The 22909-nt window shown below is 53.8% G+C and overlaps 4 protein-coding genes and 1 non-coding gene across 9 annotated transcripts; 2 read left to right on the top strand and 3 right to left on the bottom strand.

The window, feature by feature from the left end:
- The first annotated feature begins 3228 nt into the window (after positions 1 to 3228).
- On the top strand, positions 3229 to 7266 carry RNF122 (ring finger protein 122). 3 transcript variants are annotated; one of them, XM_034070448.1, is made up of 7 exons: positions 3229 to 3359; positions 3486 to 3558; positions 5287 to 5443; positions 6311 to 6356; positions 6565 to 6606; positions 6878 to 6960; positions 7028 to 7266. In XM_034070448.1, the coding sequence occupies exons 1-7, from the start codon at positions 3342 to 3344 to the stop codon at positions 7140 to 7142; spliced, it is 534 nt and encodes a 177-aa protein (XP_033926339.1). In that variant the 5' UTR covers positions 3229 to 3341; the 3' UTR covers positions 7143 to 7266. The 3 variants fall into 3 exon arrangements, with proteins under 3 accessions (XP_033926339.1, XP_033926338.1, XP_033926337.1); XM_034070447.1 differs by lacking the exon at positions 3229 to 3359 and having other exon boundaries at positions 3414 to 3558; positions 6881 to 6960; XM_034070446.1 differs by lacking the exon at positions 3229 to 3359 and having other exon boundaries at positions 3414 to 3558.
- Positions 7267 to 7565: 299 nt separating this feature from the next.
- LOC115946595 (small nucleolar RNA U13) lies at positions 7566 to 7662 on the bottom strand. Its single transcript, XR_004080640.1, has one exon. It is a non-coding gene; the product is annotated as a small nucleolar RNA U13 (small nucleolar RNA).
- Positions 7663 to 8066: 404 nt separating this feature from the next.
- Positions 8067 to 20630, top strand: TTI2 (TELO2 interacting protein 2). Of its 3 annotated transcripts, none has more exons than XM_034070418.1 (8): positions 8067 to 8715; positions 8984 to 9170; positions 9290 to 9382; positions 9750 to 9934; positions 10023 to 10166; positions 10674 to 10836; positions 11103 to 11184; positions 20543 to 20630. In XM_034070418.1, the coding sequence occupies exons 1-7, from the start codon at positions 8090 to 8092 to the stop codon at positions 11181 to 11183; spliced, it is 1479 nt and encodes a 492-aa protein (XP_033926309.1). In that variant the 5' UTR covers positions 8067 to 8089; the 3' UTR covers position 11184; positions 20543 to 20630. The 3 variants fall into 3 exon arrangements, with proteins under 3 accessions (XP_033926309.1, XP_033926310.1, XP_033926308.1); XM_034070419.1 differs by lacking the exon at positions 20543 to 20630 and adding an exon at positions 12676 to 13829; XM_034070417.1 differs by lacking the exon at positions 20543 to 20630 and having other exon boundaries at positions 11103 to 11236.
- MAK16 (MAK16 homolog) lies at positions 11208 to 14630 on the bottom strand. Its single transcript, XM_005140203.3, has 10 exons — positions 14563 to 14630; positions 14123 to 14172; positions 13698 to 13807; positions 13526 to 13590; positions 13254 to 13405; positions 12912 to 12966; positions 12752 to 12826; positions 12328 to 12438; positions 12060 to 12116; positions 11208 to 11799 (listed from the first exon to the last, which is right to left on the bottom strand). The coding sequence occupies exons 1-10, from the start codon at positions 14575 to 14577 to the stop codon at positions 11611 to 11613; spliced, it is 879 nt and encodes a 292-aa protein (XP_005140260.2). The 5' UTR covers positions 14578 to 14630; the 3' UTR covers positions 11208 to 11610.
- Positions 16505 to 22798, bottom strand: LOC101876258 (chromaffin granule amine transporter). Its single transcript, XM_034070416.1, is given in 14 exon segments — positions 16505 to 16618; positions 16706 to 16839; positions 17051 to 17170; positions 17268 to 17331; positions 17488 to 17539; positions 17642 to 17720; positions 19127 to 19497; positions 19499 to 19559; positions 20530 to 20619; positions 20875 to 20967; positions 21208 to 21291; positions 21536 to 21594; positions 22170 to 22530; positions 22675 to 22798. Coding segments are annotated over 14 exon segments (1806 nt in total).
- Between the last annotated feature and the right edge of the window lie 111 nt (positions 22799 to 22909).

Below are 22909 nucleotides of genomic sequence, written 5' to 3'. Positions count from 1 at the left end.
CGGCAGCACAGGGCACTGCTGGGACTGTTGGACATGCCAGAAGCTTCAGCAGGGGATGATTGCAGCTTGGCAAGGCCTGGGGCTGTGAAATGCCTCCTGTTGTGGTTTTACAGCTCTGCTTTGTGCTCCTTGCTGCTGCAGAGCTCCCTTTGTGCAGCTTGCTGCAAACTGGGCTCTGAATGGGGAGCGGGGCTGTTGTTGGACAAAGCGGGGATCAGGGAGGCTGTGAGCGCGAGGGGAGGTTGTGTATGGAGGATCAGAGCACAAGCACTGCCGGAGCCCTTGGCGTGCTGCACCTTGCTGTGTGCATGCAGTGCCCAGGGCCACCACAGTGCAGCGGGGGGAAAGCACCCTGATTTAGGGGGGACAATCAGCAGGAACCATCCTCGGAGCTGTCGGAGCAGGAGGGGACACATCCCCTGAATGCTGCTGTCCCTGATATAGGGCTCATGGGGCCATTTCACAGCCCCTCGTGGTCCCCATCACCCGCAGGTCGCGCAGTTCGGATGGAGATGCTGAGCGTGTCCAAAGCCGTCAATAGCAGAAGACACCAGGAGCTCAAGCGCACGCTGGAGCCGGGGCATGGGCAGCTTCTCCCCAACACCCCCAACTGCTCCTCCCCCTCAGGGCAGCTCCATCCAGCCTGGGATCACCCCGTGTCTCCCATCACCCCCATCTCCATCCCCCCGGTGCTCGGCGCTGCTCCCGCAGCTGGGGCGGCCCCGGGGGCGGCCCCGGGGGTCGGGGCGGGGTTTCGGGCCGCTCCCGTTCCCATCCCCGTTGCCGGCCATGGCCATGGCCCCGCGCCGAGCCCGGCTCCCGGCTGCAACGGTGAGAACGGGGCCGCGGAGGGGCGGGGGGGTTGGGGTACGATGGGGTCCCGCTGCCCCCCTCCTGCTGCGATGGGGGAACATCCCCTTTCCTCCCTCCCTGCCCTTCCTCGCAGCCCCAGTTCCATGCAGGAACGCACTGGGAGCGCTTCTGCTTCCAGAGCAGCGGCTCCGGCCCCGCTCCCAGGAATGAGGCCAATTCCTAAATGAATTTGCCACGCTGCAAGCAACAAAACCTCTTCCATGTGTCCGCAGATGGGGAATAAACTTGTTTTAACGGACCCCAGGCGAGGCCTCGGCTCTGGTGTTGGCCGTAAGGAATGCTCAGGAACGTGGAACTGAGTTTGCACATGTGAGGGGAGTTTGGTTGGAAGGAGAAGTGGTTGAGTTTTATGGCTTAAGGAGTGGGGAAGCTGTGCTGGGAATTCCAGCATCAAAGCCCTTCCCCAGCAACAGAGTCTGGGTGACTTTAATTTGTGAAAGGGTTACAGCCTTTGGAGCTAAATATAATGCAAGCAGTGGCTTCCTCTCCTGTAACGCATCCCTTGTGTGTTCCTGGGGGATGAGAAGCCACCGGTCCTGCAGGCAATGAGCTCTGGACATAGGATAATGGAATGGTGTGGGTTGGAAAGGACCTTAAAGATCATCTTATTGCAACTCCCTGCCCTGGATATGTGGTAAATGGGGGGGGTTCCATTGAGCAGTGTGTGAGTAAACTCTCCAGCTGAAGATGTAACTTGGTTGTGTTAAAGGAATGTCCTAAATAAGAGAGACTTGGCTTTTAAGGGCTCTGAGCAGCAACAGCTCTCACTGGCTTCCCAAGGCTTTGGGGAGCCCCAGGAACAGAGCCCACCCTTGTTCAGAGGCTGGGATGTGGGTTTGGGAGCCTGACCATGGGCATCTGACTTATACCTCTTGGCTTTCAGCCCTGAGCTCACACATACTGAGGTCAGCAGAGTCCAGCAAAACAGCATCTGGGGCTCTGCAGAACTGCTGGGAATAAGGCTGAAACCCAGGGAAGAAATCTCATTTCCCACTTAAATAGGTGTGTTCAGAGTATCCTAACAGACAGCATGGGCTGTGTGGCCTGGGCCTGTCAGCTCCTCTTCTGCATCATGAGTTCTCCTCCTGTTGCTTCAGGAAACCTGGAGAGGGGCTTGGGACAAGGGATGTAGGGACAGGCCAAGGGGAATGGCTTGAACCTGCCTGAGGGGAGACTGAGCTGAGCTCTTAGGCAGAAGCTGTTCCCTGTGAGGGTGCTGAGGCGCTGGCACAGGGTGCCCAGAGAAGCTGTGGCTGCCCCATCCCTGGCAGTGCTCAAGGCCAGGTTGGACACAGGGGCTTGGAGCAGCTGCTCCAGTGGAAGGGGTCCCTGCCCATGGCAGGGGTTGGAGCTGGATGAGCTTTGAGGTCCCTTCCAACCCAAACCAGTCTGGGATGCTGTGATTCTGTGATCACAGCAGAAACGATATGGAAGCTGTGTTCAGTTTTTCTGATGCAAAGCCCACAGCTTTTGTGTGGGAGGAGAAAGAATGGTTTGATTTAATGACCTGCTGAGTTTTCCATTTGTTTCATTGAACAAGGATAGGGGTGAGGGAGAAGCTCAGCTCAGCAAAACCTCAGTGCCTGCACACATTGAGTGGGAACTTGTGTCTGTCTTTACAACACGGAATTGCTGTATCCAGAGGACCAAACCATGCAGCATCACTGGAGCATGAGGGTGCCGTTAATGGGGTTGTGATGGGCAAGGGTCTGGGGAGCAGGGCTGGGGTTCCCCCCATGAACCAGCTCAACCAGCAGCACTGTGTGTCCTCACCACAGCTTGCAGCAGGGCGTTTAGGGCAGCTCAGCACTTCAATCTGGCTGTGTGGGTTGGAGGAGAGGTGCAACCAACAGCCCCAACAGGTCAAACTGCATCTTTGCTGCTCCTGCTTAGGAAGGGAGGGTTTGAACCATCTTCTTGTAGTGAGAACAGTGCACAAAGTCAGCACTGGTCTGTAGGTGCTTTCATAGATGCCTATGATCCCTGTTGTCTCATTTCCCTACTATATAATTGCTCCAACCCGCTGCCTTATGGTGTCAGGTACAAAACTAGCAGAGTTAAGCTACTAACTAGACTTAAGACTACTTAAACTAACTCGAGTTAAGAAATGGGTTGTTCCGGTTTGGGTCTGGCACCCATCAGGTCTTCATTTCGTGTTGGTTAAAGCCAGATTGGATCCATTCCCCTTGAACTAAAAATACCAACGCCTCTGTCAGGCAAAGGGCTTTGTGCTAATGGAAACCATGGCTCAGCCGTGTCCGGGAGCCCTCATGGGGAGGAGCAGGAGGGGAAGGGGCTGGGAGAACCTGGCTTTTGGGAAGGCTCCATTGCCTTGCTGGGACCCACTGCTCCAGGGCTTGTCCTTCCCATCCCGGCTGAGCCGATGGCTGCTCCTCCACCCGGACAGGGCATTTCCATGGAATCCTTCGGCACCACAGCATGGAGCTCATGAGTTCTGCTGAGCAGGAATGACCCTTGCTAAGCTGGTGAGTCTAAACTTAGCCTTGCCAGCTGTGTTGCGGCTGGCAGGGACGTGTTAGACCGGCTCCTCTGCTTCCTTCGGCACCAAGTTACAGCATCTCATGTTCCACCTCGGGTTTCTGCTCTCTCAGCACCCACGTGGCTTTTACACACAGCCCTTGCCACCCGTAGGGAATTCGGGCATCCAACCTGGAGCAGTGCTCGGTAAGCGGCTTGTGGGGTTGGGAGTTTTCTGCCCCATGGGATGGAGGATGAGCCTGTGTTGAGGAGCGAAGTCTGGGTGTGATGTTCAGGAGGTTGGATGCTGCGGTTTGAGCCCCTTAAGATGAGCACAAAGCACAGAGGGATGTGCTGGGGAGGGTTAGCGTGGGATTGACAGGGTTTGGCTTCTAATGCTTCAAGAGCTAGAGTCTATGGAGCCAGGCTGAGAGAGCTGGGCTGGGGCAGCCTGGACAAGAGAAGGCTCCTGAAGGGGAGACCTGAGAGCAGCTCCAGTGCCTAAAGGGGCTGCAGGAAAGCTGGAGAGGGGCTTGGGACAAGGGATGTAGGGACAGGCCAAGGGGAATGGCTTGAACCTGCCCGAGGGGAGACTGAGCTGAGCTCTTAGGCAGAAGCTGTTCCCTGTGAGGGTGCTGAGGCGCTGGCACAGGGTGCCCAGAGAAGCTGTGGCTGCCCCATCCCTGGCAGTGCTCAAGGCCAGGTTGGACACAGGGGCTTGGAGCAGCTGCTCCAGTGGAAGGGGTCCCTGCCTGTGGCAGGGGTTGGAGCTGGATGAGCTTCAAGGTCCCTTCAACACAAACCAATCTGGATTCCGATTCCCAGCCCACCAAGTACTGCTCCTGGAAACGCTCTGGGATGCACATCCCAACCTTTCCCTGCTCTCTGTAGTGCTGATTCTCCCCCTGTTCTCTGTCCATCCACAGCTGCTCTGCAGCCTGTGTCCCACCACCAGCATTACCTTATTTAGCTGCTCAGTGCTGCTTTCAGAGCTGATGCACTTCTTTTTTCAGAGCATTTCTCCATCATTTCCAGCAAGGAAATGAAAAAAAACCCACTGATTTTCCCATTGTCTTTTCCTGCACCTGGAGGTCTCGGGAGCAGAAGGACTTGACAAACAAATCCTCCCTTTCTTGCACTGTAGATGAATTGTATCCCGCAGCCTTTGGCCATTGCATCAATGGAACTTGTAAATTCAGAGTAGACACCTGGGAATAGCAGGGAATGAAGTGTTCGGGGGCAGGACCTCACCCCATTGCTGCTGCCTGCCTGTCCTGCTCCCCTTGCTATCCAGATGTCCAAGGCAGTGGAGCCCAACCACAGGGAGGAAACCAGGCAGACCAAGCCTGGGATGTCAGTGCTTGTGCAGAGGCTTCTGCCGCCTGCTCTCTTCCTGTCTCCATGGTACAGAGCAAATTCCAGCCTCATGGGAAGCAGGAGGCCTGTAATTAAAGCCACGAGTGTTCCTGGAGGAGCTGCTTGATGGGATGGTGCTGAGCAGAAGGGGCAGGGGGGATGCTCCATGGGGCACAGATGGGGCTGGGGGCTGCTCTCCTTTAAAGTCCTGTCTGAGTGGGATCTGATGGGAAATCAAAGCTCTGGCTCTTGTGGGGTCAGTGTGGTTTGGGGACATAAAAGGACTGACTTTGCACCAGCTCCTGGCAGTGTCAGGGGCTGGGGTCCCTCTGCCTTTCCCCTCTGGGGTGGCAGCATTACCATTGCTGTGTGATGCTGAGCTGCTGTAAGGAGCTGCTGCTCCTCCTGAGGACATCTTCAACTCACAGCCCTCAAGACTATGTGTTGGTGTTGGTTTATGCCCACTTTGCAAGCTCCAGAGGGATGGAGCCAGCCCAGGCTCACTCTGCTCTCACAGCAGCTCCTGTTCACTTCTTTCCCCCCTTCCTCCATCCTAAACTCTGACTCTTCCCCCCAAAGGGTGCTCCTGCAGTCTGGGGCTGATTCCTCCCAGTAAACCCTGCACGATGCCTCCCATCACATTCCAGGACCTCCCACTGAACATCTACATGGTCATATTTGGCACCGGCATCTTCATCTTCGTGCTCAGCCTCATCTTCTGCTGCTACTTCATCAGGTGAGCCAGGGCCTGCAGCAGCAAGGCTGCATCCTTGGGGTACCCACAGCCCTTTCCCATATCCCCTCCATAACATGGAGCCACTCTCCATAAGGATGTGCCCTGAAGAGCAGGGCTGTGCTCGTGGTCCCTGGTGTTCCCTATGGCTGGAGCATGGCAGGAAACACAGGAAGGGGCTCTTGTTTTCCAGGGGAGCACACGGAGGGATGCATTGTGTCGAGCAGGGCTGCACAAGAGAGGATGTGTCTGTACATTACAGGGAGGGCTATTTATAAACCCAAAGCCAAGGCAGCAGCTGGTGTTTCTGCAGGGCTCGGGTGGCTCAGTCATTCCCTATGGGATGCTCATGCTCTGCTGATGCCCTGTGCATCTCTCAGCCATTTGGGGGGATCATGGAAGCACATCTCGGTGCCTCATTTGGAAGAGAAGCTCCATTGCAAGTGGTCTCCTTGTGCCCACATCTTGCTCCGTTTCTCTGCAGGGTGATTTTCCCCTGGCCAAGGTCACAGTGGGGCTGGGAGCTGGGAATACAGCGCTGGAAATACAGCGTTTCCTGCACCACGAACGACTTCCTAAGGCAAACAATCGGGGCTGCAGGCTCTGATCACTCCCCACTGCCCAACCCTGCCTGCTCTGGAGGTGGCACAAGCCCTATGGTGCTCCTGGAACACAACCATGGGCTGCTCCAATGGCACAAACACAGCCTCAGAGCTGCTTATCCCCCATTCCCGGTTGGGAAGAGTGCGCTCCCCTGATTTCGGTGCCTCCAATGTGGTTTTGGCTGCGCTGTTGTCATAGTTTAAACCCAAGTGATGTGAGCCTTGGGATGCTGTAAAGCTCACAGCATCTTTTTCTCCCCCTCTGCAGCAAACTGCGGCACCAGGCGCAGAGTGAGCGGTTCGGGTACAAGGAGGTAAAGAGGATGGTTGGTTTTATATAGGATATATGTATACTGCACATACCCACAGTGATTTGGGGCCGGATGGGTGGTGGATGCAGGCAGGTGGGGATGCAGCAGGGACTGATGCTGCTCATTGCTGCTGGGTGCATTCAAAAGTGGTGTGATGGGACATGCAAAATCCCTTTGGATATTAAATCCTCTGCCTCCTTTCCTTCCTCAGGTGGTTCTGAAAGGTGATGCCCGCAGGTTGAATGTGCACGGGGTGAGTGGTTCCTCCTCTGGAATGGGATGGAGTGGGGGGTAAGGGGGATGATGCTCTGGGGCACATCCCATCTGCTCCATGGGCTCAAAGGCAGCTCACAAGCGAAGTGAGATGAGGATGGCTGGGAACTGAGAGGGAAATCCCCTCCCTGGGAGCTGGAAATACCTGGGAAGAGGCATCAAAGCAGTGGGATTTCCCCAGCCACAGCATTAGGGATAGGAACAGGACCATGTGTTCGCACCCACCCTCACCCTTGTCTCACCTCCCACAGCAGACCTGTGCCGTCTGCCTGGAGGACTTCAAGGTGAAGGAGGAGCTGGGGGTGCTGCCGTGCCAGCACGCCTTCCATAGGAGGTGAGTACAGGGATGCGGGGCATTCCCGGCCGCTGGAATTCCGCCCTCCCGTGTTCCTGCCCCGCAGGTGCCTGGTGAAGTGGTTGGAGGTCCGCTGCGTCTGCCCCATGTGCAACAAACCCATGGCCGGTCCCGCACAGCCCCGCGCCGGCATCGGCACCCTCCTGGATGAGCTGGTGTGAGCCAGAGCCCTGCTGGAGCCATCGCGGGACCAGTTCATTCCCAGTTCATTTCCAGTTCATTACCAGTTAATTCCCAGTTCATTTGGGAGCTGGGAATTGCAACCCGCAGGGCGCTGGTTTGGCTTGGGGGGGGTAGGGGGGTGGGTTTGTACCCCCCCTTTGCTGCACAGAGTATTTTTGTACATGATCCCGATGGGGTCCTTATGGGGCGGGGGGGGGGGGAGACACATTTTGGTATGAAAAGAGATTAAATGGGTGATTTCTCAGTTTCTGAGTGCTCGAGTGCAACCGACGACGGCTGAAAACGACTGAAACGGACCCAAAACCACTTCGCGCATGCGCTCTGAGCTTAACCCTTTTTCCTGACTTTCCGTACTCAAAAACGTAATGACGTCATCAGCGACGTCGCCGACCCCCCCGGGAGCTCAGAAGGGAACTGTGCCACGTCGTAACGTCAGGGCGCACACGTCACGCAGCCGCGTGCCGCTCCCATTCATCATCTGCTATGAACCGGAAGGATCGGAATGAGGGCAGCCGCGCTCAACCCTACTGCCGAGCCTCACACCCCTAGGTGAGGGCGAGAGGAAAGTCCCAAACACGTCTTCCCCCATTTGTAGGTGCATCTTCCTCCTCACCTACGTTTTCCACCCTCATCATCCTCCTTTCACCCTTTATCCTGGCTGCACCACCTCACTTTTACCTCTTAACTATTATTAATTATCCATGCTAATTTATACACACATAGCCCCGCCCCCTCCGCACCACCTTTACGGCAAAGGGGGGTAGTTTACGACAGTGTCTGCAGCCGGCTCTCCATATGGGCTCGCCGGTGGCTCCGGGGGTCTCTGCGCCGGTGCCCGGTCCCCGGTGCCGGTGAGCGGTGCTTAAAGGGGCTTTAAAAGCTCGTCCTGGAGTACGGGAAGCGGCCTTGGGGTGAGGGTCACGCTATGGAGCTCAGCGGCTTAGTGCAAGCCCTGAGGCTGGATGGGCCGCAGCCGCCTGTCCCCCCGGCTGAGCAGGTCCTGCTCCAGCTCGGGCAGCTCCTCTCCGGTGGGGCCTCCAAAGCCGGTGCCGTCCGGGACCTGCGTGCGCTGACCGAGGCTGCGGACTGCCGGTGGCTGCTCGGGGGGCTGCGGCCGGGCACGCTGCGGGAGCTGGTGCTGGCGCTGAGCCGGTACGGAGCCCCCCCGGAGCAGGAGCAGGAGGCCGCGGAGCTGCCCTGCACGGACGGGGTGTGTGAGGCCGTGGCTGAGAGAGCAGCGGAGGTCGGGGCCGTGCTCCTGAACCTGCTTGGGAAGCTGGAAGCTGCCAAGACGCAGGAAGCTCTGGGGGAACCCGTGGTGGGCCCGATCCTGTGCCGTGTGCTGGTACCTGTGTACATCTTCGTTGCGACGCATATCGGGGAGAGGCCCTGGACCAACGGGAGGTCCCGGGCGGTGGCACAGGAGCTGCTGGAGGCGCTGGTTCGGGCCGCAGGGTGCGGGTCCGTGGCTGAGTTCCTGCGGGGGAAGAGCGAGGATGAGGAAGGAAGGTTTGGAGCAGTGATGGGGCTCTTGAAACAGGAGTTAACCAAGTGAGTAGGAAGGGGAGGGCTGGGGGGGGGGATGGTGTGTTTGGCTGGTCTCTGTGTAGGAAATAATGGAAGCTTTGGGAATCTGTGTGGCTGAGGTGTTAAAAGGCACTGGATGAAGAATATGGGATTAGAGCTTTACAAACACCTAGGGTTTGAAAGGGGGGAGAGGGGTGGAATCAGAGCTGACTGTCAACCAAGAGGTCTAACTGTGTAAGCAGTGAGTATTCATTAACCCCAGCACTTGCTGAGCTGAAGTTTGTATTCACAGAGACACTTGGAAGCGGAACCCTGCCACAAAGCACGTGTTCTCCTGGACACTACTTCATGTCACCCGGCCCTGGCTCAGCCATTACCTGGAGCAGGTCCTGCCACCAGCACTGCTCATCTCAGACGACTACCGGGAGGAAAATAAACTCCTGGGTGTGCGCTGCCTGCATCACATCATTCTGAACGTGGTAAGGGGCAGTGTTCCTAAGGCACAGCATGTGCAAGGCTTTGGGAATGCTCTGTTACCGTGTTAACTGGGCGCTGAATGTGATGCACAGGAATAACCTTTTGTTCTCTGTTGTTGCAGCCAGGTGCTGATCTGTGCCAGTTCAACAGGGCGCAGGTTGTGTACCATGCCCTTTACAACCACCTCTATTCACGAGAGGCCCCTCTCATCCAGGTAGGGCAGCAGAACTTTGGTGTAATCTGCCTTGTATCAGTCCCATGTAGGTCAGCCAGCTTAAGGCATGTGGAGGCAGAACCTGTTTCCTCGCTGACAGCCCAGTCAGCTGTTACTAACTGATACCTGTGGCCAAGAGACAAAGTAACTCAGTAGCTCTCAGGGAATTGCCAAAGTAGAGGGAAGACCTCTTGCCTCTTGTCCAAGTGCAGCCTTGCTGAATAAGGCTGGTAATGGGCAGTAAAAGTAGCTGTGTCTGTCAGGTGAACTGCAGCAGCTGTGGGTGCTCAGCAGGGTTGGGGCTTCCAGGTGTTCTGGGGGAGACATCAGCAGTGTTGCCCACATTTACTGTCTCTCGCTGGGTTAGGCAGTACTGCTGTGCCTGCTGGACTTGCTGCCAGTCCTGGAGAGAGCCCAGCGGCATCAGAAGCAGGGCAGACCAACCACTCACTGCGATGAGGTGCTGCAGCTGGTGCTGACCCACATGGAGGCAGAGCATCGCCTTGCACTGCGGCGGGTCTACGCCAGGGCCCTGCCTGCCTTTGTGCAGAGGTGAGAGCAGCCCCCACAGCCCTGCAGGGCCCTGCTTTGCTCTTGGTATTCATCTCCCTTCTCAGTGTGTTCTTATTCATATTGGCAGCCTTGGCATCCTGATAGCACTGCACCTGAAGAGGCTGGAGCGAGTTATCCTGGGGTATCTGGAAGTCTCTGATGGCCCTGAGGAAGAAGCCCGATTGGGAATACTGGAGACACTGCAGTGCACCATAGAGTACGCTTGGCCCAGGTACCTGTCTAGGCTTGAAAGACGCTACAGAGGACACATCCTGAATGCTGTCACCCTTTCAGAGTCAAAGTTTCTGCTGCTTGAGGAAAAGGCCCTGAAATCTGAAGGGAGAATCTCTCACAGGGAGAAAACACTGGCATTACTTCGCTGAAAAATTAAGCTTTTTGATCTGCCTGTTATGGAAGCATCAACTTGGCTGAAAACTAAATCTCTGTATGGCAGAAATGCAGAGTAAGGCCTGTGCTGTGAATTGGGCTGCCAATGACAAGCATTTGTGACACTCCATCCCACGGCTACCTCTGTGTTCAGAGCCTGTGTCTGTTCTCCCTCTGGTGGGCACATCGAGCGAGGCAGCTTCTTCAGCCTCACTGCTGAAGTTGTCCTGCAATTCCTTCTCCGCACATAAAGGCAACTAGCAGCTCCTGCCTGAAGCCAAGCAAGGCTGTGCTTTCCTCTGGCTTGCAAAGAGGATTTGGAATAAGGTGGAATTCCTGTTTTCCTTTGCAGAATGCCATGCAGACTCCCTGTGCTCCTGAAAGCCCTGCTGAAGATGCTCTGGGATGTGCACACTGACCAGGGTTCAACACCAGAGCCAGTAAAAGCTGCCTTGCTCCAAGGGGCCACTGAATGCCTCATCCTGCTGGATCGCTGTTCTGAAGGGCAAGTGAAGGTGAGCTGGGGACCCAGGACTGCTTCATCTCTGATCCCTTACAAGGGCAGCACCATGCAAAAGCCCCCACCTCCTTCCTCAGACCAAGTGTATTGAAAGCATCAATTTCCACCCACTGTAACATTAGTGCTTGACTTGATTGATAAGTGAATTGATCTGTGTATGCTTTGTAGAACTCAGTTCCAACAGGTAGCTGGGACAGGGTTGATAACACCATAAACCTGAGTGTGCCAAGGCACTAGGAACTGATGCTGCTCTCGTTTCAGGTCCTGCTGGAAGGTGTCTACAGCAGCTGTGAGGAGAACCGCGTGCGGGAATGCATCAGACAAGTGCGAGAGAACACGTGAGGTGTGATCAATGCTCACCCCCTCTTTGGACAGTAAACTCTTTATTTCAAGTTGCTGTCTTGCTCGTCCCACCCCTGTCAGCCCCATACCTCTCCCAAAGAAGGTACACTGTGTGCTCACCTACCTACAGCTTCAGAACAAAGCAGCAGTGCCCCCAGCCCAGGTTCCTTCCGGGAGCGCACAGTTCGAGCTGAGCCTTGTCTGGTTGTAGAGAAGGTGAAGTCCTTCTTAAACTGCTTCATGTAAGCACAAACTGGCTGCAACCACCTGGGGTCAGGTCCAAAACCCTTCTTTTCTTAAAGTATTAGTCTGGAGTATGGAAAAAAGGAGCAGTTATCAAGGGTCCTGCAGAGTGGCAAAGGCTGGAGAGGGTTTTGGTGGCAGATGGAGAGTCCTGTCATTCAGTACAAAGTGCAGGTCAAAGGAATCAGGCTGCTTTTGTTTTACTGGCTGGCTCTGTTTCTTTTTCATACTCTATCTCAATGTAGGGACGTTTTCTTCTGGCTGGTCCTTTCAGGGGTGTTTTCCCTTTAGATTTGGAGTGAGAGGCTTTCTTCTCTGCTTCTTGCTCCACTTCCTGCTCCTCTTCACTACTTGTCTCTAACTTATCCATGTCCTGAGAAAGAAAGATGAGTGACATCAAAGCATGCTGTGTAACTAAACCTCCTTTCTGCACAATTAGGTATCCAATTCCATTTTCTAATCCTGGCTCCCAGCTGTCTCGCCAGAGGAGCTGGGCTGTAGTGGATCCAGCACAGTCTGACTGTATCATTATGTTCCACAAATCTGATTATCCCATCACCAGAGACACCAAGAGGGAGGAGGTTCATTTCAAACAGCTTAGCCCTGACACTTTATAGCTGGTGCTTCACTTACCTCAAAGTCGCTGAGGTCACTGTCATCTCCTTCCACAAACTCTCTTTTATCCATGTCCTGCAAGAAACAAAGCCAGAAGCTAATGCCTCCATGCTGAGCACAGTGCAGTGTCGTGACTAGCAACAGAAGAGCCATCAAGGCCACCACTTGTACACACACTTAACTTCTTCCTCTCCCCCCATCATTCCCACTCCAGTGCCCAGCATGTGGGTGAGCTGGTGGTGCTGCACCAGCTCAGGGAAGGGTTAGCTGTGGTGCTCAGTGTTACCTCATCATCTTCCTCTTCCTTCTCTGCATCGGACTCGCTCTCACTTTCTGCATCTTGCTCCTGCAGAGCTTTGTCAAAGGCGTGGATGGGGAAGTTGTAAATGTCTCCATACTGAAAAGGAATGTGTGGGTTTTCTGTAAGTCACAGGAAGAAGTCAGCCATGAGGGGCAGGGTCACCTAAAGGGCCTGTGTCAAACTCGGGTGAGCGTGGGGTTCAGCCCCTTCCCTAATTCTGAAGGATGTGCTCCTGTACAGATGGGTGGCTCTGTTCTGGGGGAAAGCAAGTCCTCTGTTACAAACCCACTCAAGCAGGGCAGCGTGCTGTCATCTGCCACTCGTCCCATACAGGTGGTGCTTCCCTTCCACACCAAGGACCGTGTCCCTCCCTGCAGGCATGCAGGCAGTTGGAGGTGCTGATCCTTACCGTATCCTGCTTCAGCCTTTCCAGTAATTCCTTCTCAATGGCATTATCCAGCTGAGCAGCAACCAGAGCTTTCTCCTAATGGAGCAGAGAGGAGCTGTGTCAGTTGTCTGATGTATGGAACAAAAGCTATAGACATGAGATGATGGAAAAGTGGCTTTACCTCTCTTCTCTTCTCCCGTCTCTCAATCTTCCTGCGTAGAGGAACAAGTTTCCTCCTACAGGGAACATCAAGTGCTAGTTAGTGCATATGTCCACCTCTTTTATAGTAGATGAGTAAACGCTCATTAAGGCCAACAACCAGCATTTACATCATTAGAAGTGTGTCTGTAGCTAGGTTAAATGGACTTGGACTACACTGCAGTTAAATCCACTTTGGCCAGGTCCCTGTATGAGCTTGGCAAAGCCTCAGAACAGCCAAGTGCAGTGGGGAGAGACAGAGACCCAGGGGACAGGCAGCAGCTCCATACATCACACCATGATCACCCTTAGCCCTGTCACTTACTGTCGCTTGAGTGTCAGCTTCCTGATGCGGATGAGGTACTGGGTGATCTTGGTGAAGCGCTGCTTGCACTTGTGTCGGATGAACCGTGGCCAATAGATGAGGTTCTCATCGATCTCCTCCAGTGCTTTCTCATAGTTCTTGTTGAGCAGGACCTGGCGTGGGGAATGGGAAAGAGTTGGGCTATGGAGGGGCAAGGATGTGGGGATGTATCTGGCCCATTGCCCCCTGCCTTCAGCTGCCTCTTGGTACACAGCCCATTCCCTTTAACTCACCTTCTCCCATAGGCGACGAGGAAAAGGTGCCCGCTCTATTGTCTTCATGTACAGGTAACATCGACCTGGAGAAGAGAGCAATGTGATGCTGGTAGAGACATGATGCAGCCCAGACAGGAGAAGTGTGCTGGGGGCCAGGGTGCCCTGGGGCAGACAGTATTGCCCTCCTCACCTTTCTCCTCTCTGATGGTGGCATACTGACTGTTGGCCAGCGGGCAGGAGGAGCGGTTGCACAGCCCCGTCAGGTTGTACTCATTGCGGCAGAAGTTCTGGGTCTTTGTCCTGCAAAGATGAGGGGAGAATGAAGGGGAAGGGCTGGGAGCATCCCAACACCTTTACCTTTGGGAATAGTGGTAAGTGCTCCATCCCTGCCAGTGTCAAAGGCAGAGACATGGGTGACATGGTCTAATGTGAGGCATCCCTGCCCATGGCAGGGGATTGGAGCTGTATGATCTAGGGTCCTTTCCAACCCAAACCATTCTGTGATTCTATGCCAGAGAGGCACCCAACTTTGTCCCTCCTGCTCCTCTCCCCCAGGAGCACCCCATGCAGAGCAGAACCCATCGGCTCAACCTACCCTGTCCCCCAAAAACTCACGTGATCTTGTAGGAGCAGAACTGCCTGTTTCCCAGCGTATCCCAGACAACCTGCGAGCACAAACAGCGGGTGTCACACCCCGACATCACTGACCCAGGGCCCTTTGTACACCCCTGGCTCCTGCAGCACCCCCGTGAGGCTCTAAGGGGGGCACCCACAAATGTTGGGGCTCTCTGCACCCCATTGAGGAACAAGAACCGTGGGGACGGGTCAGGGGTGCTGCCTTCTTCCCATTCACATCCCCCCATATAACTGCTCCCCATAATAACCCCCAGTTGGGGACCGGGGGATGCGCCTCCCCTCCACGTGGTCCTTTGGGGGGGGGGGGGATGTACCCCCCAGCCGGCCGCAACCGGCTCAGCGGCGGGGCGAGCGCTGATTGGCTGCGGCGCAGCTGGCTGGCGGCGTGCGGACCGGACCGAATCAACCGGCGGACTCACGTCGTCGGAGTGCATGGTGCTGGGGCCGCCCGGCTACCGCGCCGCCATAGTCGGAAGGGGCAGGGCCAGGTGAAATCTCGCGAGAACGAGAAGGGGCGGGACCTAAAGGGAGGGGCGGGGATGGGTGTGATGACGTATTGCTTGCGTAATGGGTGTATCCATAGTACATGGATTTGGGATGCTGTCGTGACAGGTTGGGATAGGAGCCTTATCCTGCGCTTTGTGCGTGTTCTATGGCTCCTGCTGCGCTCCCCATTGAAATGAGGGGTTTTCAGCAGGGTGGGTGAAAAAGTTGGGCTGTTTGGGGCAAAACGTTTCATTCGGAGCAGAGAAACTCGCGTTAGTGTCGTTTGGATTAATTAATTAAGTAATTAGTTGCACTGCAGTTGATTTATGATTCATTAGTTCAATGAATTCATTCGCCGTAGAGGTGGCGGATGGAACAGAGAAGAGCTGTGCCTCTCATCCCATGCAGGGCTTAAGGATCCGATGTTATCCCAGTGCTGGCAGCCTCAGGGGTTCCAGAGCAGCCCAGCATGGATGTGGGGCACTGCACACTGACAACAGCCATTTGTGCCCTTTGGTAACGACTCATAAGGTACCAAATGCTGATGGGTTGTTATTACCCTCCTGTTTCCCTGCTGGCAAATGCATCTGCATTGTGCTGCTGTTCTTTCTGCTTGTGCATGACACAAGTGCTCATTCCAGGCTGAAATGAGCTTATAGGAACTGGGAGAAGACAAGTTGTGAGGTTGAGGTGTTGCTGGAAAAGAAAAGGTCATGGGAATTCCTCAGATACAGAATTAACTTACTATAACGTACTCCTACAGACCATTAAACTCCATTGTTAACAGTGCAGCGCTCCATTACTAAACCTGTAACCAGGAAATTGCAGCAGGGTAATTAAACCTATTGTACTTCTCCTTGTGATGGGTTGGATCCCAAGCACAGCCCATTGCCCCATCTCTGCTGAGAGGCAGGGGTTTTAAAACCCCTCTATTAGTCACTTATAGTCACAAGTGATTCAACCAGCTTTGTTGGCTGAGTGTGTCTAAGGGGCTAAAACTCTTTCCAGCCTTATTTCTGCCTGGATTACTTCACAGAACTAACTGGATGCATGTTGGAAAGGACACACAAGCAGCTGTAAGTTACACATCAATAGCACAACACTTGAAGCTCTAGTGAGAGAGCAACAAGCATTTGTTTAACTGTCTCCAAAGAAGCAAGGAGCACGTTAGCAGCACAGTGACATCTTTATTGAGGGGCTTTGGACAAGGGCCTGTAGGGACAGGCCAAGGGGAATGGCTTGAACCTGCCCAAGGGGAGACTGAGCTGAGCTCTTAGGCAGAAGCTGTTCCCTGTGAGGGTGCTGAGGCCCTGGCACAGGGTGCCCAGAGAAGCTCTGGCTGCCCCATCCCTGGCAGTGCTCAAGGCCAGGTTGGACACAGGGGCTTGGAGCAGCTGCTCCAGTGGAAGGGGTCCCTGCCCATGGCAGGGGTTGGAGCTGGATGAGCTTTAAGGTCCCTTCCAACCCAAACCATTCTAGGATTCTATTTAAAGGCATTAACAAATACCACTGCACTCATCAAGAGGAGATGTCAATACCATTGACATGCTGTGCTTGAGACAACATTAGTCTGGAGGACAGGGTGATAGGAATCTCCTCATCCTCATAACTTTTGTTGTACAGATGAGATGTGTTGAGTTTGGGTCAACTTGCCTACAAGTCACAGAGCAATTGAGTAGCTTAACTAATCCAATAGAGCCTCCAAATCCCAAGTCTCTGCTCCCTGCTCTGGGTTGCTTGGCTAAGAGAACAGATCAGTGACACAGCCTGTGTCCAGAAGCCTTGGGGGAAACAGGGTTATTCCTGGGTGCTGATACATCCATGTTCTATAACCATAATATTAGCTTCAAAACAGGGCCTGCATCCTTGTGTGTGCTATTCCATGTGTTCTGCCTCCACATCACTGTCATCTGTGAGAGGGAAATCACGCAGGGTTTTCTGGGCCGTGTAGCTTTTGGTTTGCATGGGGCATTCCTGGCTTAGGATTGCCTGGGTAAAGGAGAAGGGAAATCATGGTTTAGTAACACTGGAGATTAATCTGAGTAGTTAACAGGAATTAAATGTACTTTAACTCACAATCTTCTCCTCTTTGGCTGGGGGGTTGCGCAGGTACCAGCACAGAGGAGCGTAGGCAATGTTGATGACACCAATGATGACCATCAGCCAGGGGAAGCCGATAGCACGTGCGATCGCACCGCCTGTGGATGGGCCTGCAAGTTTATAACCAAAAAGGACTTAGGATGACAGAGAGCAGAAGGTGCTTTTCCAGTTTAGAGGGTTTCTATGGGTCTACAGTGGCTGGGTTGTGGATTCTGTGCTGGTTGCTTGCAGTGAACACTGGGTGGAGGAAAGGGAGCGATCAACCGAGCCAGATACACACTGAGTAAGCATCTCATCCTGTGAGTAAGAGCTCCTCCATACCAATCGCAAAGCCCATGCAGAAGGCGACATCAGCTATGGCATAGACGTTGCCGTAGATGGAGGTGTGGCGAAGGTCCACGAGGTAGCCCATGATGGGCATCATTGAGGAGTCCACCATGCCTGCCCAAAGCAAGAAGGGCCTGATCAGCCCTCGCCCCCTCTGAGGGGTGAGAGCTGTGTTTGAGCCGTGTCACACAGCCTGACCCCAGCAGCTTACCTATGGCAAAGCCAAGCCCACTGTTTGGGGCAATCAGCCCATAAATTGTCTTGGCCAGAGGTACCTTTGAGAGGAGAGAGAAAGGATGAGGGCAGGTGTAAAGTGTAACACAGTGCAACCATTGAGCATCTGCCAGGTGTGTAACCCTATGTCAGCACCATTGCTCATGCTGCCCCTGCTGATTCTTCTTGCAGAAGGGTCTCAAAATCATCTTACTTACACAAAGGAGGCTGATTCCCACCACAACCATGCCGATCAGGGAGCACAGCCACCTGCAATGAAGGAGATGTTCTCAGTGTGCACAGCTCCGTGAGCATGATTCGTGCTGAAAGCACAGGCTTGGGCTGAGCTGAAATCTCTGACATTCCACTTACCGGCCTATTTTGTTAGCCAGAATCCCAAAGAGGTTGGTGCCGATGAGGTAGGATACACTGGCAGGGAGGAATGCCATCCCTGAGAGAGACAAAGGATAACCCAGAGTGTTATCCGCAAGTGAATACAGGGGATGTGCAAAAACCTTCATTAACTGCCTCTTTCATTTGGGGAATGTCATGAGCCAGGCAAGGCAATCCCTATGGGAGCCAGTCCCTGCAGTGGTGCTTTCCTATGTCCTCCATTGCCATTGCTCCCTGTTCCATCACTCTATGCCCTGTAAAGCATGGAGGTCCCTCTATGAATAAAGAGGCATAAAGAATGCCTTTGCTTTTGATGGTGTGGGGGGAAACTGAGGCACTGCTTCACCCACAAACAGGAGCTAAGGGCAGAACTCTTTTATCCCCACTGCTTTAATAAGCTCGTCCTTTCCTGCCACAGTTTCTTCTTCTTCCCCCTTTCCTCTTGCTTTCTGCATTTCATTTACTAAGGAAAGCAGAATTAAAGAAGTGCTTAAGTAAAAAGCTGGGGGATCCTGATGCAGTCAAAGCTCAATATTTGCACTGGTGGCTGATTTACCACTTGTTTGTTTTTAATATACTCTCCCTGCGACAATAAATAAACCTGATCAGCTCCATTTCACTAAGACAACTTCCTCATTGAAACACATGATTTATGTTTCATCTCCTCGCCTCTCTTTAGCAGCTACAGCACAGTTAATCCTGCAGGTTTACTCCAAGCTTCTCCCCACTCTCAGTACCTCTGGGGTCCTGCTCTGCCCTCGCCCATCCTTGCTCAATCACTGGTTCTTAAGAAGCATCACAGGCTCTTATCAGGATGGATGCTCCTGCCTGCCTAGAGGATAACTCGATTAGAAGCCCTCTCAGCCCTCCTGCTCCCAGGTTGCAATTCAATTTGGGCTCTGAGTGCAGCCTGAGGCACCCCCTGTGTCATCCCTCAGCCAATTGGGTTTGATAACAATTAGTTCTTATTTCTATAGCAAACACGACGTTATCTCTGTATCCCATTTTCTAGGCAGCTGGTAATTAGCACACACCAGCCTGTCCTGCCTGCACCTCTCTAAATGGCCTTGTTTTACTCTGAGCTGCCTCTGCAAACCCCATCTGCCTGCCATGATTTCAGCCCAGCACGATACCATTATCTGCCCTGCAGAAGACAGGATTCGACCAGCTTCCCATGCATGGAGCAGCCTTTCTTCCACGGTTACTGCTCTTGGGGGGAGTCTGATCCCATAGCATTTTCCCAGTAATAGAGAAAAGCACATTGTAGAGCTGCCACTAAGGACATTTCCAGCTGCAATTGGAGCAACACGCAGCCTGGGATCACTCATTCCATGCAGTTGAGGGCATATGGTTTCTTGTAGGATGATAGAAGAGATTATTCAATCCACCTCGCAGTGCCAAAGCAGGACCGGTTCTAGCTAAATGGTATGAAGCAGGATGGAGGCTGCAAAGCACAGCACCTACCTAGCTGCCACTTTGGGGAGCACATGGTCTGCATCATCCAGATGGGCAAGGTGGGCTCCAGCATGGCCACCCCCATGTTGGAGAAGCAGAGGGCTCCTGATGGGGAGAAAAGGGAGAAATGCTCTATTTTAGCCACTGTTTCAAGCAGCACGAAGGGATTTCCTCAGTCACCAGGGGCACGGTGTGTGCTGATACCCAGCTTTACCTGCAGCAACCAGGATGTAGGGGTCTCGCAGCAGGGTGAGGACTGGTGTGCCTTTGGTGCTCTGTGGGATGGCAAAGGGGGGTTAAGCTCAGAGCTGCATGTGTATCCATGGGGAATACATGGAATTCATAGGTGCATGCTCCCCTCCACTTCATTCACGTCACCAGCTCTCCTATGGACTCACCTCAGGGGAGATCTTGGAGGGCTGCAGTGTGCAGAGCTGCAGAGCTGGGAAGCAAACATGGATGTCAGCATGTTTCTGGAGGCAGCATCACTCCAATCCACATTTCCCTATTGCTTTTCCTTCAGCCCTGACCCCTTCCATCAACAGAACTCCAGGGGGATACAGCAGCTGTGTTTGGGAGCATCACTGAAAGGGGAGAGGTGGCTCCCAGCCCTGCTCCCATAGGAGGGAGCAGCAGAACTCCCTAATGTGGACCATGTCAGAAGTGCTTTGTCAACCCATGGAGCAGTCAGTTATGCCAATGGTCCCTGCCAGGCTGGGGAACCACAGCTAGAGCATGGCAGGAGTTCAGTGTGGAAAAGAATAGGCTTTAGAAAGGAAGCTTCACATGTATTGCACCTACGCTTCATTTTCCAAGAGCTCTTATATGCTTCATTAAGGATATCTTGCACTACATCAAGGCAAGGATGGTAACTGGGGCTATAATTGAATTAGCTTAATGCTTCCCACTACAAATGCATGTTTCTGCTGTCTCTCATGGCATCTACAGCTATGGGAGAAAGATTGAGGATCACCATTTATGCTGGCAAAGCCTGATTCCTCTGTGGCGTGGTGAAGAGGCTGCAGGCAAGTGGGCTATTCCCAAACAGAGCCTTGGGTGGCATGGTCTAAAGTGAGGCGTCCCTGCCCATGGCAGGGGGTTGGAACTGGATGATGTTAAGGTCCTTTCCAACCCAAACCATTCTATGATTCTATGTGCTATTGAAGCTATTAATGCAATCAATGGGTTTATTAAGTAAGGAGGGACTAATTTTTACTCTATTGCTATGTCAACCATCTGGTGGCTGAAAACATCTGATTTAGTGGTGACAGAATAACCTGTGCTGCTGCTGTCAGCTGTGTATTAATGTGCCTCTTCCTTCACACAAGCCCTGTGACATTGCCCCTGAAGCATCCACGTTTAAATCTCTTCATGTTTTTTGGGGGGTAGGATTTAACCATTTGGCTTCTCACCTCCATCCAACAGGGAGAGGAATGCCAGGACCAGGAAAGGAGATGACTTCCCCACGAATTCATACATCACACTGCCAAAGGGGGCCCCAACTGCAAGAGAAAGGTTTGTCACACAGCAGCACTGCCACCATCCCCCTCTGCATCCCAGCATCCCAGCAGTGTTTGGCTCCTGCCTCCTAGCCAGTGGGTGTTAGGGGAAGGTGGTGGGAAGGTGTTAGATCCCATGGGAAGTGCCAATGGAGAATGAGCAAAGGAGGGAGGAGGACAGGCCAGGGAAGGGGCATGGCCATGCAGGTGATGGAGATGCTGTTGAAGTCAACCCCATTGGGAGCAAGGTTTCCTTACTCAGCACACCCAAGGCCAAGCCTCCAAGTGCGATGCCCATTGCGTTGCCCCTCTCGAAGTCGTCCGTGTACACGCTGGCCAGCATGCCCAAGCCTGGGAGCAGAGGAAGCAGAGGCCACATGAGGATGCTGGTACCACAGTGATGGGGCTCCTCTGAAAGCAGCCTGGGTTTTGGGGGGGGATCTGTCTGCTCCAGGCAGGTGCAGTGAGGATGGGTTTGAAGCCAAAGAAGGCTTCAGACAAGGTCTGTCCATTTGCTGACCATTCCTGATATGATGACAACCCAGACAAGAGGAGCCAACACAGAGACTAAGGGGTAGCTAAAACTTGTACCTGCGACTGATGAGAACGATGACCCGATGCCTTGGAGCGCTCGGGCGATGAGCAGCAGGGTGTAGGTGCCTGAGAAGGCAAACACTGCAGAGGAAGGGGAGACATGGGTCAGGCAGAGCTGTGGAGTGAGCATTAAAACCCTGTAAGAGCGGCCTCAGCTTGCACTGGTTTGGGTGCTGGAGGGGGCAGAGGGATGCTTGTCCTTTCTTGCCACCCGTTTCTGGGGCCAGTTGCTCTGCTCTCACTCCTTTCCCCTGCATGGGGACAGAGCAGTGTGTTCCCTCCTGTGCTGCTGGGTGTGAAGGGCAGACAGAAGGGCAATACTCACTGACTGTAGAGAGGAACATGGTGACGAACCCGATGAACATGGGGATGTGGTATCCTATCCTAGAGAGGAAAAAAGAGGCATCTCAGGGAGGATTCCTCAGTCCAGCCCAAGATGTGGCCTTGCTGCCCAGCCTCTGTGGGCAGGTGAGCAACTCCTAAACATGTGGATGTGCCTATGAGGGCTGTTCAAGGAGGCATCCAGTGGCCATCAATAGAGCTCACCCAGAGACATGGCTTGGTTTTACCAACTCATCAACCCACCCAGAACACATGGATACGAACCTGGCTCAGCTCACGTGTCTGATGGAGACAAAGGCAAAGAAAAGCCGAGGGCAGAAAACATTATATCCATAGCAAGGTGGGAATCATTGCTTATTTGGTGGTTACTGATATTAAATAGCATCTGTCCTTCTCTGAGGGGGCCTATGTTGTAATAATAACTTGTAGGCTTTTAGAATAGGTAAAATCCATGCTTGTTTTAATGCACATATACCCCCCTTGCTGTTCTCCCCACCACTTCTGTAATCCCACGCTTGTAGGGGCTGCCCATGGGCAGCACAGACCTTTAAGCTCAGCTAAAGCCGATTTCATCAGCAGGCCGAGCCTGAAGGTACAGCCCCAGGTCTCTGCCCTACCTGTTGGTCAGGACACCCACGGCCGGGTTCACCATCAGCTGCACCAGAGCCTTGGAGGCAAACAGCAGCCCCACACGGGTGTTTTCCTTGGCGAGGAACTCTTCACCATCAGGGCAGCTGCTGGGTGATGGTGGGATGCTCGCAGTGGGCTCTGGTGGGATGCTGCTCTCCGTCCCATTCACCAGCTCCGTGGCACTAGTGGAGACCAAGACAGTCACAGTGGTGTTGTCAAAATAGGAGAACACGGAGGAGAAAGGAGGAGCTTTCAGGGCTGGAGGAGCTGTTTCAGTCTGAGCTGGGGCAGTGGAGCTGTTGGCACCTTCATATTCTGTTGCATAGAGGAAGGTGGGGACGATGGGGACTGGAAAAGCAAACAGGGAAGGAATTAGTGATTTCACTCCATTTCCTGGCTCAGCACCCAGAACTGAATGGTTCTGGCCACACATTGGTGATCCTGAAGGCTCCCAGCACCCAGCAGAGACCAGCACCAACACCAACACCATACCCACAACAGTCAGCAGCATGTTGTCCAGCAGCAGCGCCACGAACACCACCACCAGCACCAGCCTCCGGGATGCCCTCGCTGCTGCCAGCCAGCGCCAGGGCATGTGCTCTGCAGCCGGTGGCATGGCCAGGGCTGGATCCTGCTCCTTAGGGATGAAGGTCTCCAATAACCTTGGAAGAAAAGGCTCCAGGTTACAACCTCCCGATGCTGTTGGCTTCTCCATTGAGGAAGCAGC

This window comes from Melopsittacus undulatus, chromosome 18, assembly GCF_012275295.1.
Source record: "Melopsittacus undulatus isolate bMelUnd1 chromosome 18, bMelUnd1.mat.Z, whole genome shotgun sequence".
Classification (NCBI taxonomy): Eukaryota; Metazoa; Chordata; class Aves; order Psittaciformes; family Psittaculidae; genus Melopsittacus; species Melopsittacus undulatus.
The sequence above is the reverse complement of the archived record's forward strand: the minus strand, read 5'-3'. Positions and strand labels throughout refer to the sequence as shown.